At 38.0% G+C, this 14978-nt stretch overlaps 1 protein-coding gene across 1 annotated transcript in view; it reads left to right on the forward strand.

Annotated features, from left to right (window-relative positions):
- Positions 1 to 14978, forward strand: part of nrg3b (neuregulin 3b) — a gene marked incomplete at its 5' end in the record, with an annotated part of 208280 nt that overhangs the window by 160408 nt on the left and 32894 nt on the right. Inside the window, one exon of the mRNA XM_079333907.1 lies at positions 9467 to 9540. Coding sequence (XP_079190033.1) covers positions 9467 to 9540 — 74 coding nt within the window. The remainder of the gene's footprint in view (positions 1 to 9466; positions 9541 to 14978) is intronic.

Below are 14978 nucleotides of genomic sequence, written 5' to 3' on the forward strand. Positions count from 1 at the left end.
TCTTGATTTTAGTTATTTTATTTGAGCCCTTTACTTCTAGTTTGGTCCATCCGTTTACCTCTGTTCCTCTCTAAATGCTGATGTTTTTGTATTTGATTTTATATGTAAAGCACTAAAAAATAGAGTTATTATTATTATTATTATTATTATTATTGTTATAAAATCCTTGTGTCCTCTGCGAGATTGCTTTGCTGCTTCTGCTAAATGACTCCCTTAGATACGCTAACCATGTGCTTTGACTTGAGATGATGCTGTTTTAACATCAGAAAAATGAATTCCATTTGCACATTTTTTACGATGTGTTTTCTAAGTGAAGCAATGTGCTAACATCATTTTAAACACATGCCTTCAGTCAGTAGTTATATTCAAATATTGAATATAACTACTGACTGCTGCCGCACCCACCCTCTCGCGCCCTTGAGATACAACAAAACACAATTGGAATTAAATGGATTTGGTTCATCACTGCAAAGTGATTTATCTTTCCATTTTTAAAACTAATAATTACATAAATTAGGGAGATACGATTGAGGGGAAAATGTCAATTTCAAGAGTTATAGATATGTCGATGTAAATGTCATAAATATTGAACCGATATGGACTAAGGTTTACATTCACTCTTATTTTAAGAGGAGCTTTATGTATTGTTCTCTCCAAAAACAAAACACAATCTCCAAGTCTGCCAGCACTTCTTTACCATTGTGTGCAAATGCAGCCAGAGAGAAAACGGGAAAAAGAAATCTCTGAAGATGAAAAAGAGGAATATTTCCTCCTCAAGCAGCCTCGTTCACCCCTCTCTCACTCTCTCTCTCTCCTTTTCTATGTCCGTCTTCCCCTTCTCCCCCCTTTCCTCCCCCCTCTGTTATCTCCACTCCTTTGAAACAGCACCTGTTACAGACTCACAGCTTGGGGAGCTCCGTCATGATGTAGTGTGCACTCCTGCGTGATACAGTGCCGGCTCCCAGTCTCAAATTCAGCTCAGCAAACAAGCTGGGTCCTCCTCATCCTCCTAGAGCTTAATGACTTCTTGGAGGGTTGTAGAGAGGGAACACCAGAGCAGAACACTGTGTTCTGTGTCGTTCTTTGTGTCATGAGCCTATTGAAATATCTTATTGTGCTAGTTAGCTGGTATGACACTTGATATTGCGATGGCTTATCTGTGTGTGTCTTGATGAATGAGATGGCTCCAGCAGCAGCCTTGTTTACCGTCTTTGCTGCTGAAAATGTAATGATCCCTGCAGTGAAATGGGGACGTTGCAGCACCAATTATAAAAAACAGTATACTGTAAACACTATATACCAGGGAGGCAAAGTGTACTGAGAACAAGCTCCAAAAAGTAGTGAAACCTTATTAAAGAAATGAGGATGGTATAGCCTTACCTTTATTTACGGCATGTGTTAAGCACAACAGTAAAGTGCCTCATTAGTTAACGCGCTAATGAAGCTTTAATTAACTATTTGAATTTGTATATGCAGTTAGTTTAACCAACATGTTTTTAATCAAAGTGTTGAAGTAGTGCATCACACATCATGCTTGTTTTATTTCTACAGCAATAAAATAACTGCATGAATGATTTGATGTGTCATCATAATTACATTTTCCCTTAAAGGGTGATGACCATTCACAATAACAATCAGCAAAATGTGCTTTTAGTACCTCATACAGGATAAACTCAAAGGGCTTATCATCACAATGAATAAAAATATGACTAAATTAAAATATATGTATCAATTGATGCCATGGAAAACAAAAACATCTTTACCATTGTGACATCATGATTTGCCTGCATTATGTTCAAATGCACATATACTGTAGTTTCTTGAATAAGAATGGAAGTTCCTCACCGAGAGCCAGCTTTATCTCCGTTTGGCTCTTTTCTCTGCGTCCCGCTAAAGTTTGAGCACAGTCACATCCTGGCAGCTGCGTGTCACTCTTGTATGTTAACAGCCCACACTCGGTAATACACACCCATCAAACCCGCTCAAGGTATAAATCATGTCAACCCACCATCCCTGCTGCACTGCTGCAAATGGTGACAGAGAAATATATGGCGTGTGTGATGAGATGGTCTTTCAGGAGGGATGTTGGCCTTGTCTAGGAGGTTTTTTTTATTCCCTTTTGTGTTTTTATTTTTCATTTAGAAAAACCCAGTATTCATATATCCATGTATTCTCTCCTCATACTCCATCAATAACAATGAGTGAAGTGTCAGCCAGTGATCAGGCTTTGATATTGAGAGTGAAGCAAGAATGCCTGTGTGCTCATTAATGCAAGCATGTATGTGTGTGTATGGTGTGACTGTGTTTCCTAAAACGAAAGCAATTATTCCCTTATTCTTCTTTTTCAAAAATAAATGGATTCCAGTTAGTCTGACGGACATTCATTGTGGTGAAAAGTACTCTGTGTTGGAAAAAGAACACGGCTGAAATCAATTGAGCAGCCTCCTGATCAGTATTTATTCACTTGATAATACAAATGTGTATATAAAGGAATGTAGCAGGTGCTATAGCTCAAATTAAAACATCCCAACAATCAATGACCCATGATAGTGAATAGGAGTTCAATAATTAATTTCAATATTTCACAATTAACATAATACCATATTGCATCTGTGTCTACCATGCATATGCAAATCTTGATTTTATTATGCATGACTTGTAGGTCAAGTTATGGAAATCAGGATAACGCCCAATTCAGTAATACTTAACATCAACCGCACCAGTTGGTGTGCAAAATGAAATGTGGCAGGAAGTCAAAAGTGTTGGTTCAGAGCAATAACTGTGTCTTTAGAGAAGAACCCCTGCTGCCAAATAATGATCGCCTTTGAGAGCGAGATTGGAGGAAGTCATTTCCAAGAAGTCAGGTAATTAAGGCAAATCAGATTCAGTCCAACATTGTATGTGTTTCTAATCATTTGTAGATACTTTGTTAACTTCATCGTGCATCATCAGATCAGGTGCCAAGTTTTTGCAGTGTGCAATGTCTCCTCCTCACGAGTTTAGAGGGTTTTAAGAAGTGTTTTCATTCCAGCATCTAAAGTTCCTTATTTAGTTCTGGCACTAAAATAGCATGTCAAATATGGCGGTAGTAATGAGCTGAAAGACAGACCTCAAGTCATTAGTATGCAACTCCTGTAAATCAAGACAGGATAAATCTTTTCTTGGCATTAGTGCCCAAAGAAAACATTTGGCTGTTAAGCTTATTATAGGATTAGAAAAGGTGAAAAAAAACAAACAGAAACAGATATGTAAAAAATGTCTGATTAATTTTTGCCTGGGCAGACTTTTCAATCCCTGTTCTCTATCTCATGCTAAGCTAACAACTTTGTTTTTGATCTCATCAATTGCTAAATTTTTGTAGCATAGTGTCTATTCATCATAAGTAGAATAGTAATTTTAATATTTGAATGTTTATGCCAGACAAAAAGCTAAAGTTCTTCATTTAGTTTTGGAAAATAAAGCAAGCTTGATAAAAGTGATCATCATCAGGTTTATCAAGCTAGCTTCAGGGTTAGCCTGAAGACATTAAATATGTAGTTAAAAACATGTATCTGAAAAGCTTTGTATTGCTATATTAGGTAAATACATTTGCATATTGTGATTTTTTTTTTTAGGTTAGGTATTTAGATTAAAAACTTTTTTTGTATTTAAGGTAGGTACATGACGCTAACAGACTGTCTTTGGAAGGTGGAATTCTTATGCTCCTGTTGCGCATCTCTTGCAGTTGCAGAATGGTAGAGTGGGAGTCCTCGTCCCTGATCTGCCTTCAGAGTAGTGACAGAGGAATACAGGAATACAGAGGAATAATGGGGGGAACAAGCTTGCAATATTACACATCCGAGCAGGTGAAGCAGAGCAGCGCTATACGTGTGTGTGTGTGTGCATGTGCATGTCTGAGTGTGTTTGTATGCAGAGCTCCTTTCTGCATTGTGAATTGACACACTGGGATACCAATATTACGCCTTTGCAGGCGCATTCTGCAGGTACTTAAGGGGTAATAATAGCAGAACTTTGTGGCATTGCAATAATGGCATTAGTTAAAGCATAGTCTCCAAGCTTATGTAAGGCATAGTTAACTTCCTTAGCACATCGATAAGTAAACAAGGGAAAGGGGATAAAGGTAAAGAAATGACAAAAGTTGATTGTAATTAATTGTCTAATTCTTGAATGGACATAGTTTTCAATGTACATTTCCAATTTTTGTCTATTATGCTAGCCTAAGCCAATATCAACTTCATACAGTTTCTACCACAAAGATTAATAAGTGGGATTGCTTTCCCTATTTATAGTTTCAATATTAAAAAAAAGTACAGGAGAGCATTTTCGTAAACGTAAAAGGTTATTGTAGCTTGACTATTAAACTTCATCTGAAATGACTCAATTCCCTCATAAAACTTGGACTGTAAGCTGTGCAACAAAAGTCCTCTTGTTGGTACAGTACAATTGGTTATTGTCATATGGTGAACACATTGTAGGAATAATATATCCTTCTTATTTTCTATATATTCAGTAAAATGATCATCAATTTTATTTATTTAATAATGAATGTATTTATTTTATTAATTCATTTATTGTTTTAACAGGAGAAGCCTCATTAAGATTGAAAATCTCATTTACAAGAGTGAATTTTAATTCTCTTAGTGACCACTCAAAAACAGGAGACTGGTGGTGATAAGTTCTCGTGCTAGTTCTTGAGCTAGTGCTCAACCCTGTGGGAGCAGCTCTCATTTCCAATAAACGCCCTCCCCTCTGCCTCATAAGTAACCGCTCATATGCTGTCATTTTATTGGACATGTGGAAGCTAATATGCTCCGGCATCAGAGGGTAAATGAAAAGTTTGGTTGACACACTCACATCTCTGTCCCTCCCCCTCCTCCTCTAACCTATTTTCCCTCCCCTTAGGCTTAAACTATCCCCCATTTTTCTTAGCAGTAATTAGCAGGCAGGATGGTGATTAGCTATGAGGCAGCACTCCCCACCCCTCTGTCATCCTCCAGACTCAGAGGTGTGTTTTCTCTGTGAATGGAACATGTGTTAAAAGCAGATGGGTAGTCACATACAGCTCTGGAGCGGTGCGGAAAAACATGCTCAGAGTCTAAAGCTGATGCTCATACACACGGGCTGCTGCAGGGTGTTAACACACTCGAGAAAAAAAGCTGTCATATGTGCCCAAATCCAAATGTAAAAACACAAACATCTGGCTTCCTTTTCAGAAATGTCTCTCCTTTTGTTCTTCTATTTCCCCCATTTGCGATCCACACCCAAACACATACTCAGAAGCGCGTCATTATCTCACATTGTTTGCCATCCATTCAGGATATTCTGTGGCACGTTCGCACAGAGACTTTTACAAAGCATTGTTTGCATCTCATTGAAGGAAGGCTGAGCTTGTTTCACAGTGCTACAAAGATGCTAGAAGGCAAAGGGGGGGGAGAGAGATGGAGACGTAGACAAACAGAACGCAAGCCCAGACATAAACAGATAGCCAGACAGTCTTTCTGCCTTTGGGTTTGTGATTCAGAATACTAACAAGGCATCTGAGCTCACACCCAGAGAGAGAAGGTGTGATGGAGGCCGGAGCCAAGTAATGGAAGGGGAGGGCCGATTTACCCTTGAAATCTGAGTGGTTGTCTTGGGTTCCTCCTAGAAATTTGCAGAACATGATTGGCTGCTTGACTCAGTTAAGCACACTGACAATAAAGGGACAGTTTAAGCTTCTTTTTTTTGGTACCAAAAAAAAGGAACACAAGGAAAAGAAAATACAGGTCAAACCTAAAGTTTACTTTTCCTCTTTTTTTCAAACAATTATAACGGAATATGTGAGCTCTTTCTCTGATTATCTCATAGGTTAAACCTCTGCAACTGTGGCCCTTTTATTTCTCCTATACACTGGCAATTTTAATTTGGTAATTAATCTTTTATCTTTCCATTTGTCATCTGGGCCACTGCTTTACGCATCATATAGCATATTCTTTTGCATATTCCATTCCTCTGTCTGATTTAATGGTCTATATCTCTGTGCTGATTAGGGCAAACTTTTTAAATGGAGACTCTGTATTACTTGCAGCACACTTTCAATGCTATTCAATCGCTTAAATCATGTTAGCGTTTGGCTTTTTTTTCCCCCGTCAGTGCTGAGATTCACACTGCGTGCTTTACGACCATGAAAATCCCGCTGAAGCTTTTGAGGACAGAAAAAGTTACTATATTAGATCATGGGGCGCTAATAGCTGCAAAAGTGAGCCTCCCCTGAAAGAACATAAAACCAGCTGTGCCTGAGGTTTCGAAACACCTTTTGAGATTTCAATATTCTTTCTCAATCAACCCTTTTCTTCTAAACATTTCAAACATTTCTATCTTTGATTTTTCACATCTTCTTGGCTCATTGGCGTGACGGTATCATCTGCATACAAAGTAATAGTCAGCTGAATGTGTAAACTTGCTTTCACCCCAAAATATTTGTCTATCTCGAAGTTCACTGCAGAGTCAAATGTAGCTGTGTAACTGCAGGACATCATAGCACAACTTCTGCACAGTATGTGTGACCGAATTTGAAAGAGAGTTTAGGGAAGTTTGGAGAATACCAGTGTTTTTAATTTATTTCTTTAGCCTTATTAGGGGTTAAAAGTCTGCTGAGGGAGAATCAAGAAAGAATCAGGTTCTTCATCCCCTCATTTGGTTGCCTTGGTAGAGATTCATGGTTGTTCTGTGTGTTCTTTTGGAATCATTAGTTTGAAGTTCGAGAGTTAATACACGTTTTTGTACTTGTCCAATAAGCAGTAACGACTCACTATTTAAAGGTATAGTTGAGGAGCTTTTAACGGCCATATAATTTCTAATAGCGGTTAAAACAATCACGCCCTGCAGCTTGATCACACTTAACATCAGGGAAATGTTTAAACCCCAATGTTTAAATGTAAACAAAGGAAAAAAAGGCTGAATTGTTGCTTCTTTTTTTTTTACAAAAGTAATTGGCCAAATAGCCATATTTAAAAATAGTGTGTCAAAAGGAAAACTGCCATTCTCCCTCTTAAAGATTTGTGTCTTCTTTCAGCTCATCATTTAGATTTTTTGCCCACAAATGTTGTCTTGGCTCTCTCCCCTGACTTAAGGAAGCATTTTCAGCAAACAACATACAATACAAGGTCAAAATAACTGACTGGCATGCAAACAAAGTGAAACATAAAGGCACTAAAAGGGCTCGTTAAGGTTTAGGAAAATATTTTTTCTTTTAGTTTGATTGATAAATGCTAAATTATGAACAATAGCCTAATGAAATTAGGTTAAATAACCAACACTGTCAGCAGACAACAATTAAAAAAAACAATCACACCTGAACCAAAGTCAAGTATTGTAAATGAATCAATGGATACATTTTCGAATTGATAAACCCAAGCAACATTTGTGCATTAGGTAGAACTTGTTAACCACTAACTGTACATGGGTGTGTTTTTAACTATCCATGTTGAAAGTTCAACTGTGAGTTTTTATCTTAATTAATCAATCATTATTTGTTTATCGCAACTTCATAATGTTATCTCAGTAGACTTTAAAAAAAGCAGGTAAAGAGCTCACTCATGTTATATTATCTACTAAGACCTTACAATAATCCATGATGAGCACTAAGCAACATTTAGCAACATTACAGTAGCAAGCAAAAACGTCCTTTTAAGACTCGTGATAAACAGCCATCTGTGCTGTTTGTTGTTTTGTTAATTGTCCTATAAGGAGTTGTGTAATTGTAATTTGTTTTCTTTTTTCCAACCTGCCCCAGGACTATGGATTAAATGTTGCTATTGTGCTAATTCCGGTTTAATTACATTGATGCTTAGTGCTAGTATGTTGGTTCATGTACACTGTCCTCATTCAATAAATTCAATAAACAAACATCAACTTCTAGAGGAATACCTTTAGTATCTTATTTGGAGACTTTGGGCCACGGACCAAGATGGAATAATTAATCACTTGGGAGGGAGACTGTGCCTGAACAAAGTGGGTACCATACTAAAACTGCACACCCATATAAGCAATATCCTTAGCTCAGGGTTTGTACAGCAAAGGACATTTCCGTATATCCTGTTAATTTTCATCAATTTGAAAGTTCCAGACCAATTATAGAAACAAGTGAGCTAAGAATCTACACATATTGAGCTGAAAATCACTGAACAAATGGAGCTGAAGCTTGAGAAAATGAAAACAAAGAAAGATGACAGTCTTTCGCAGCTTTTCACTCGTGTCTTGGCCTTAACCAGCAACTTGTGATCTCCACTGCTGCTCAGTTTGTTTAAAACAGCTTGGTGTTGTTGGCAGTGTTTTTTTTTCTGCAAGCTATCAGGTCAAACCAGGCTGAGCAAGACTGAATAGTCCACATCTACCCGTCACTCAATCTATTCATTATACAGCAAGTGGGCTGGATGGCACTGTTGGAACTGTGGTGGACACATTGATAGATAATGGTGCTTGTGTAAATCTCTGTAGTTTCCCTACGTGATGTCATGGACCGATGGAATTGGAGAAATCTAGACAATGCTGACATATCGCTCACTCATGTGCAAGTTTATGTTGAAACAGACACATCAAAGCAAATCCCCCAATTGTCTCCCTTAAGCCGTGAGAGAGCAGAGGGGCAGATCATCCCACTGAATGTGCTCACAGTATGGCCACTGTTAAAGATGGATATAAAAAGTGTTTAAGTCCTCTTTGAGACAAAAAAAAAAAAAAACTACTGAGGATTGTGCCAAATGAGGGATGAGGAACAACTCCAAACTTTTATTTGTGTCCTGAATTTATGTGCAACTAAAAGTTATGTCAAATAAACCTCTTAACTCTGGAAAAAAAGGGTTTTCTTTACTTTTCTTTTCGCTAAAAAGCCAGTACTTTACTTGTATTATAATGTATCACAACTATAAGTTTTTGGTATTTTAAATGGTCTGAAGTGTTGCAAGTGACATGGCCAAACTTTTTTCTGTGGTTATGTTTATGACAGTTGCTGGGGGATCTGCAGGCGTCAGGGATCTTCATTTTGATCATGAAGGCAAATAAGTAAACCGTGCCAGGACGTTGTTTATACAAGCGGTCCAACTATGGCAGCTTCCCTCCTCACTGTAGATCTGGCGTCGTCTGCATCACGCCAAGTACTCTCCATCCCAGTTCGGCCTTTTCTTCCACAGGGACCTGGCATTCCTGTCAGTCATGTGCTATCAGTGAGGCTGCAGGCGCTGCTTAGAAATGCCCAAACTATCTTCCTTTCTTCTCACACCACCCCTTTCGTCACTTTCTGTGTATCTCCCTCTTCCACCTCAGTCCTATGAGCACCATTCATTCTTCTTTTTACATTTCGTGCTCTTAACTTTCTTTATCTGAAGACTGTTCAGATGGTACTTCATGCTGTACAATCCTCTGGCATGGTTTGTCTGTCTTCTAATCTTGAAATACTTCTTTTTCTCTCTCAATCTCTCCCTCTCAGGTGTAAAGAGGGCTACCATGGACTCCGCTGTGACCAGTTTGTACCCAAGACGGATGCTATCCTGTCAGACCCAAGTACGTTTCATTTTCTTTTTTTCATATCCTACAGTACTGGTTTATTGATCTAAGACATAAAAAACTAATTCAAACCAAACGCATTACATGCCCTTCAGCAGAATACTAACAGTATAATATCAATCTACAAGATAAATATAAATCAAGTGTCTTACATTAACACTAGTGGCACTGGACCGAGCTGTCCTCTGGGCCCTACAGAAACTATCTTCAAAGCATCGACCTCAGTAAATCCATTGGTTTGAGTCCAGCTGGAGGAAGCGTTTGCTCCCCCATATTTCTATCCCTTCATCTCTTCTCAGTTCTCTGCTGTGATTTTATTCGGAAGGTACAAAAAAAAATAAAGTCACAGGAAATTGAGGATGTTTATGAAAGGGGCAGTTATGAACGAACAGGTTTTAAAATTCCAAAGAAACCAGTGTATTGTTTCTGTCTGAAGGTTTTTCTCTTTAAGCTAGAACAACCCAGTCACGGAACTTTATTGCTACCTACTAAAGGAAACCAGTCATTTAGATTCCTTCAGCTCAAACCATAATCCCACAGAGTGTCACTGTTGAAAATGCGCTTTCATACGATGTGTCAACTTAGCACTTGAAATTCCACTAACAACACATTTTCTTCTTTCACGGTGAAGACAGGCAAAGTGAACAGGAACACTTCACTCAGGATCACCTGATTGGGTTCTGTGTCCGTAATTGTCCAAGTGGCTTGACACTTTCTTTTCCATGAAACACTCCATCTGAACACTGACACAGCCTACACTGTGTTTGTTGTTGTTTGTGTATTCCCCAGTTAAGTTCATGTCTCTATCAAACAAACAGCTTCTTGTTTCTTATACCTCTTTTCCCTTTCCTCTTTGCCTGCTGTTTAAATGATTTCAAATCTCTTTTTCGACATGTTGATATGCCTGAGATCATCCTCCAAAGTATTTATTGAAAATTGTATCCAAGTCTGATTTTCATAGCAGCAGTCTGTTTTAACCAAAAAAATTGGCCATTTGAATGCTGTAATTGACCAATCAGACAAATAATTAATACTGGGCTTCATTCAAAATGAAGATTCTATAAGTGAGGAAAATCATCCCAGATTTTGCATTAATATATTTGCTGTTGTATTTAATTTTTAAAACAGCTTGTCTGTATTAATTATTGCATTGCTCCTTTCAGCTTATTTCAATTTTATGTAATTTTTCGTGGTCGTACATTTTGAAATAGTGTCCCAATGTGAAAATCGTCTTTTTAGTCTTAATTTGGCCATTATTAAAGCCATGATTTCATTACTCCACATATCATGAGATGGTGCCTCTTTATTATCCTCTATAGACAAAGAGCTACCATACAGACACTAGAATTAAACTCTGTGCATAAAACCTCCACTATCTTTTATTATGGTCTTTAATCTTGATTCACTTTTATCTCACTGAAGGGAAAGGGAAATACTTCCTGTTGTCATGTCAAACAATTTCCCCACAGTCTTTGAATCCTCTTGACAGACGTGCAGTGTAGTTACAGAGAAAAAATCAAAGTGAAAGTCTGAGGTACAAGGTGTGAAATCCGAGGCCTCCAGCCTTCCCCCCATGAGACTGCGGCTTTACAAAGTCACACTGTTTCATGGAGTGACTTGGCTCCTCTGCACCAAGTGTCAGAAAGAGAAAGGAGCTCTGATTGCCTTCTGTTTGATGCAAGAGGGCTCACTGTAAGCCCAATAATGGGGTCACAAACCAGTGTCAAGAGCCATGTTTCAGTTTTCAAAGGATTTAGTTATTAAAGGAATCAGTTTGTGTTCAGATCAGGCCATTGTCATGTCAAAGAAGAAATAATTACAATCTACTTAAGTAATGTGTTTATTTATCAAATATAAATGAGGCATAAAGCTGCAGAGATTCCAAATATCTAAAAGGATTAATGTAATGTGTTGCAAATAAAATTCACACCACAGTGTTTGTCATTATTTGGAATTTGAATATTTTTTCTAGTCTATGTGCTGATCAAAAAGCATTTCACCAAAATCATTCTTGGGAAGAGATCATCTCACAACATAACAGAGTGGATTGGAGCAGGAAATTAAAATGGATGGGTTTCGTCAGTGGATTAAACATGCAATATACCTTTTATGACGACAAAACTGTGTTTTAGGGGACGCGTCTTTTACAGTCGCTTAAGGTAAGCCTATAAAACAGTTTAATCAGGATGTGGATAAACACGATACTCCAGATTCAGAGTCTCCAGGAAAACAGCTTTAACTCCTGAGTTACTAAGCTGTGTTTGCACTGCTGCTGCTTTAGCTCAAGGCTATTCACCACACTTCAAACAAAGCTATAGGAGCAAACAATGAGTCAAATAGGGGCTTTTTTTTACCTTTTGCAAAGTGTAGCACAAAATACTATTAAACTCCAAAATATGCTACAGCTTATTTTTAAGAATTTTGAACATTTTAGAGCTACAATCAGAGCTGAATCGTGCAGTAAGAGAAAGAGTTCAGAGTCCAAAAGAAGCTGGTAGGAAGGGATATATTAATTGATAAAATAATGAAAAAACACAATTCAACCCATTATGATTCAATGTTATATTTCGGCACTGTTCTCCATGTGCATACTGAAAAGTACTCAGTAGTCACTGTCTCTGCTATGAAAGCAACTGAGTTTCTATCAGAGTTATTGCTTTATAAGAGTAACTAGTTATCTTAAGCATTTCTTTTTCTGCTTCAGTCCTTTATGTTTACATTATTACGTGTGTAGTGGAAAATTCTCCTTTTACGAGGTGGAGAGTTGCTAATTCTCAAAAGAAGAACTTCACGGTGGCGCTTGAATCAGATCTCTTTTTAATACGTGCAGCACGGAGGAGAGGCCAGAGCATCTTCTCCCGAACCCTTACATTACAAGTCCTTATATGCAGTACAGAGAGATGGAGGGAGGTGACCTTACACTTAACAAATGGTGATCTTTACATTACAATAGTTATTTGAAGTTTCCTGTATCCTGTCCTCTGGAGACAGTGACTCTGTGATAATCAAATTACATTTACATTTTGTATGGTGTTGTCTGAGAAAGAGGATGCCCTCCTGTGGCTTTCTTTCACCTTCATTCTTCAGAACATTTGCTGTCTCCTGGAAGTCTAGTTAATTTCTCACATTCCTCCCTTTTTGACACAAAGTGTCAAAACAACATTTATAGAAATTACCATACAAGGTCATTATAACAGACTGTTCATTACAGTGAAAAAATGAATGAAAAAACAAATAAAGAGATAAAAAATAAAACAAAAACAAAACAAAAACGATAAAAAATAAATGAGAGAAAAACAAAATAGGCAACTTATGTTGTTGAAACAGTTCTCGGTGGCAAGTTTTTTGATCATGCCCTTGTTGGATGTTCCGATCCTGTATTGGATCTTGTGTCTTCTTTTGTTGTTGCACACAGTCCATGTTTTACCCTTCTGTAAGAGATGGGGTGTCTAAGTATCAGTATAATGAATCAGTTGATGATAGGTAATCGTCCCACGGCGTCCTCTCTCAGCACTGCGTAGGTTAGATCGTCGTTCTTCCGTCGGTGCCATTACTCGAAAAAGGTTTGCAGTGATGTATGGATCTTGGTATCCCTCTCAGCTATCCGATCGTCAGTGGATGTTGTCATCATCTCCAGGTGTCCCTCTCAGTTATCTGGACAGCAGTTGTTGTTGTCAGCAGCTCCAGATCTGGTTCTTGTCCACCGTGGTTAAAACGTCCAATGCTTCCTTCTCAGGTCCTTTCCATCTCCAGGCTGGATGTTGTGGAGTTTCACCAATGTAATCCCCAGAAGGGCCGCTTTCACCTTAGGGAAGACAACTTAGAAAACATGGTTATCCACCCCTTTGACACATGGTCAAGACCATGTGTCAAACTTTTGAGGCACAGAGATATCTTTGAGGGGTAAAAACGTCATTTTGGACAGATAAAACATTTGTAGAGTGGGGGAGACAGGTGAAAGAGCAGCAGTCCCAGGAGCTTCAAATCCCAGTGACTCTGGGTCATTAGCACCTGTATGAGCTGACATTTACATACTGATGAAATGCATATTTAAAGTCAGTATGTACTGTGAAATCCTTCCCAATAGTACAGCTGCCTGAGCAGACAGGTTAGCAGTGTTAGTACAAACAAATCAAAGTTAATGAAAGGAGTGTCAAAGAGTGCATCTCTTGGTTTTGACACAGACAGAGGTGTGGTTCTCCATCTTGAGCTGTAAAGAGTAAGGTTAAGACTGTTCTTCATTTTAAAATCACATGAGTGCACAAAAAGATTTAAAAAGGTTGGTAGTGTCTGGTAGTCATAGACAGAGGGAACTCGATAAAGCTTGTGTCAAGTCAGTTGAAGCTTTATCTGTGTCAGGAGTTCAAGTCAAAAAAGTCAGTCATGGCCAAAATTCTACCCCCATGTGTGGGGGTAGGGAGATCTCCACTATTTTATAAAATCCATGGACAAACAATAGCCTGTTGAAACCAATTAGGCAACCGTTTGTTTGTTTTTCAGTTTTATTAACATCCAAGATTGTGGACGTAAATCAGGACCAAATTTATGAAACTCCGGAGTAAAATAATGCATTTTTAACAAACTAAAATAGTTTGCAAACTTGTCCTGCAAAATTGAAAACCGTTTTTTTTCCCAGAAAACAAAAATGGACAAACAACAAACACAGTTTCAGCTTGACAATGCATCTGCATAGGGAAACATATACACAGACACTGTCAACATACTGAACAAGTGTATTAATACACAATGGTTGATAGAAACTAATTTCTCAGCTCTATTTCAATCCAGAGTGAAAAATTGGAGAAGAACACCCTATGGTATCTTCATCCAAGAATAAAATGCACCATTGATTGTGAAAGCAACCCAGAACTGTGAGTCAAGATGAAAAGAAGAATGCTAGAATTTGCATTTGTTAAAACAAACTAAAAACCCAAGCTGATTAACATTAGGTGTTACAGACATCTGCCGGATGCTGACCACCTTCATTTACATCCCTTAAGTACTTTAATGAATTCCAACCCCAATTTTTTTTTTTTTTCTTCAGGCACGATGGGGGAGGTATGGTGAGATTTAGAAAGTTCAACAATAGCACCTTAATTTATAAAACAATGATTTCCAAACAGTCTCAGGACTAAATGGATATCTTTAACCTCGTCTAAAAATAAATTTTGACTGGAAAACAATATACTATTCTATTTCTAAAATTCAAGATTGTTTAAAATTTTAATTATCATTACAGTGTTAGTTGCAATGTTTACTCTTTTTCAGTCGAATCAGTGTTTCTCTGTGTGTGTAGGTGTGTGTGTGTGTGTGTGTCTCTGTATGTGCTGCTTACTACTCTGACCTTCCTCCACTGCCTCCTCTGGCTTTGTCAAGAGGAATCCTACAGAATGAACAGACATCTTCAAGTGGTGCATGTGACCAGGATTCTTCTG

Source organism: Symphodus melops, assembly GCF_947650265.1.
Source record: "Symphodus melops genome assembly, chromosome: 21".
In the NCBI taxonomy this organism is placed as follows: Eukaryota; Metazoa; Chordata; class Actinopteri; order Labriformes; family Labridae; genus Symphodus; species Symphodus melops.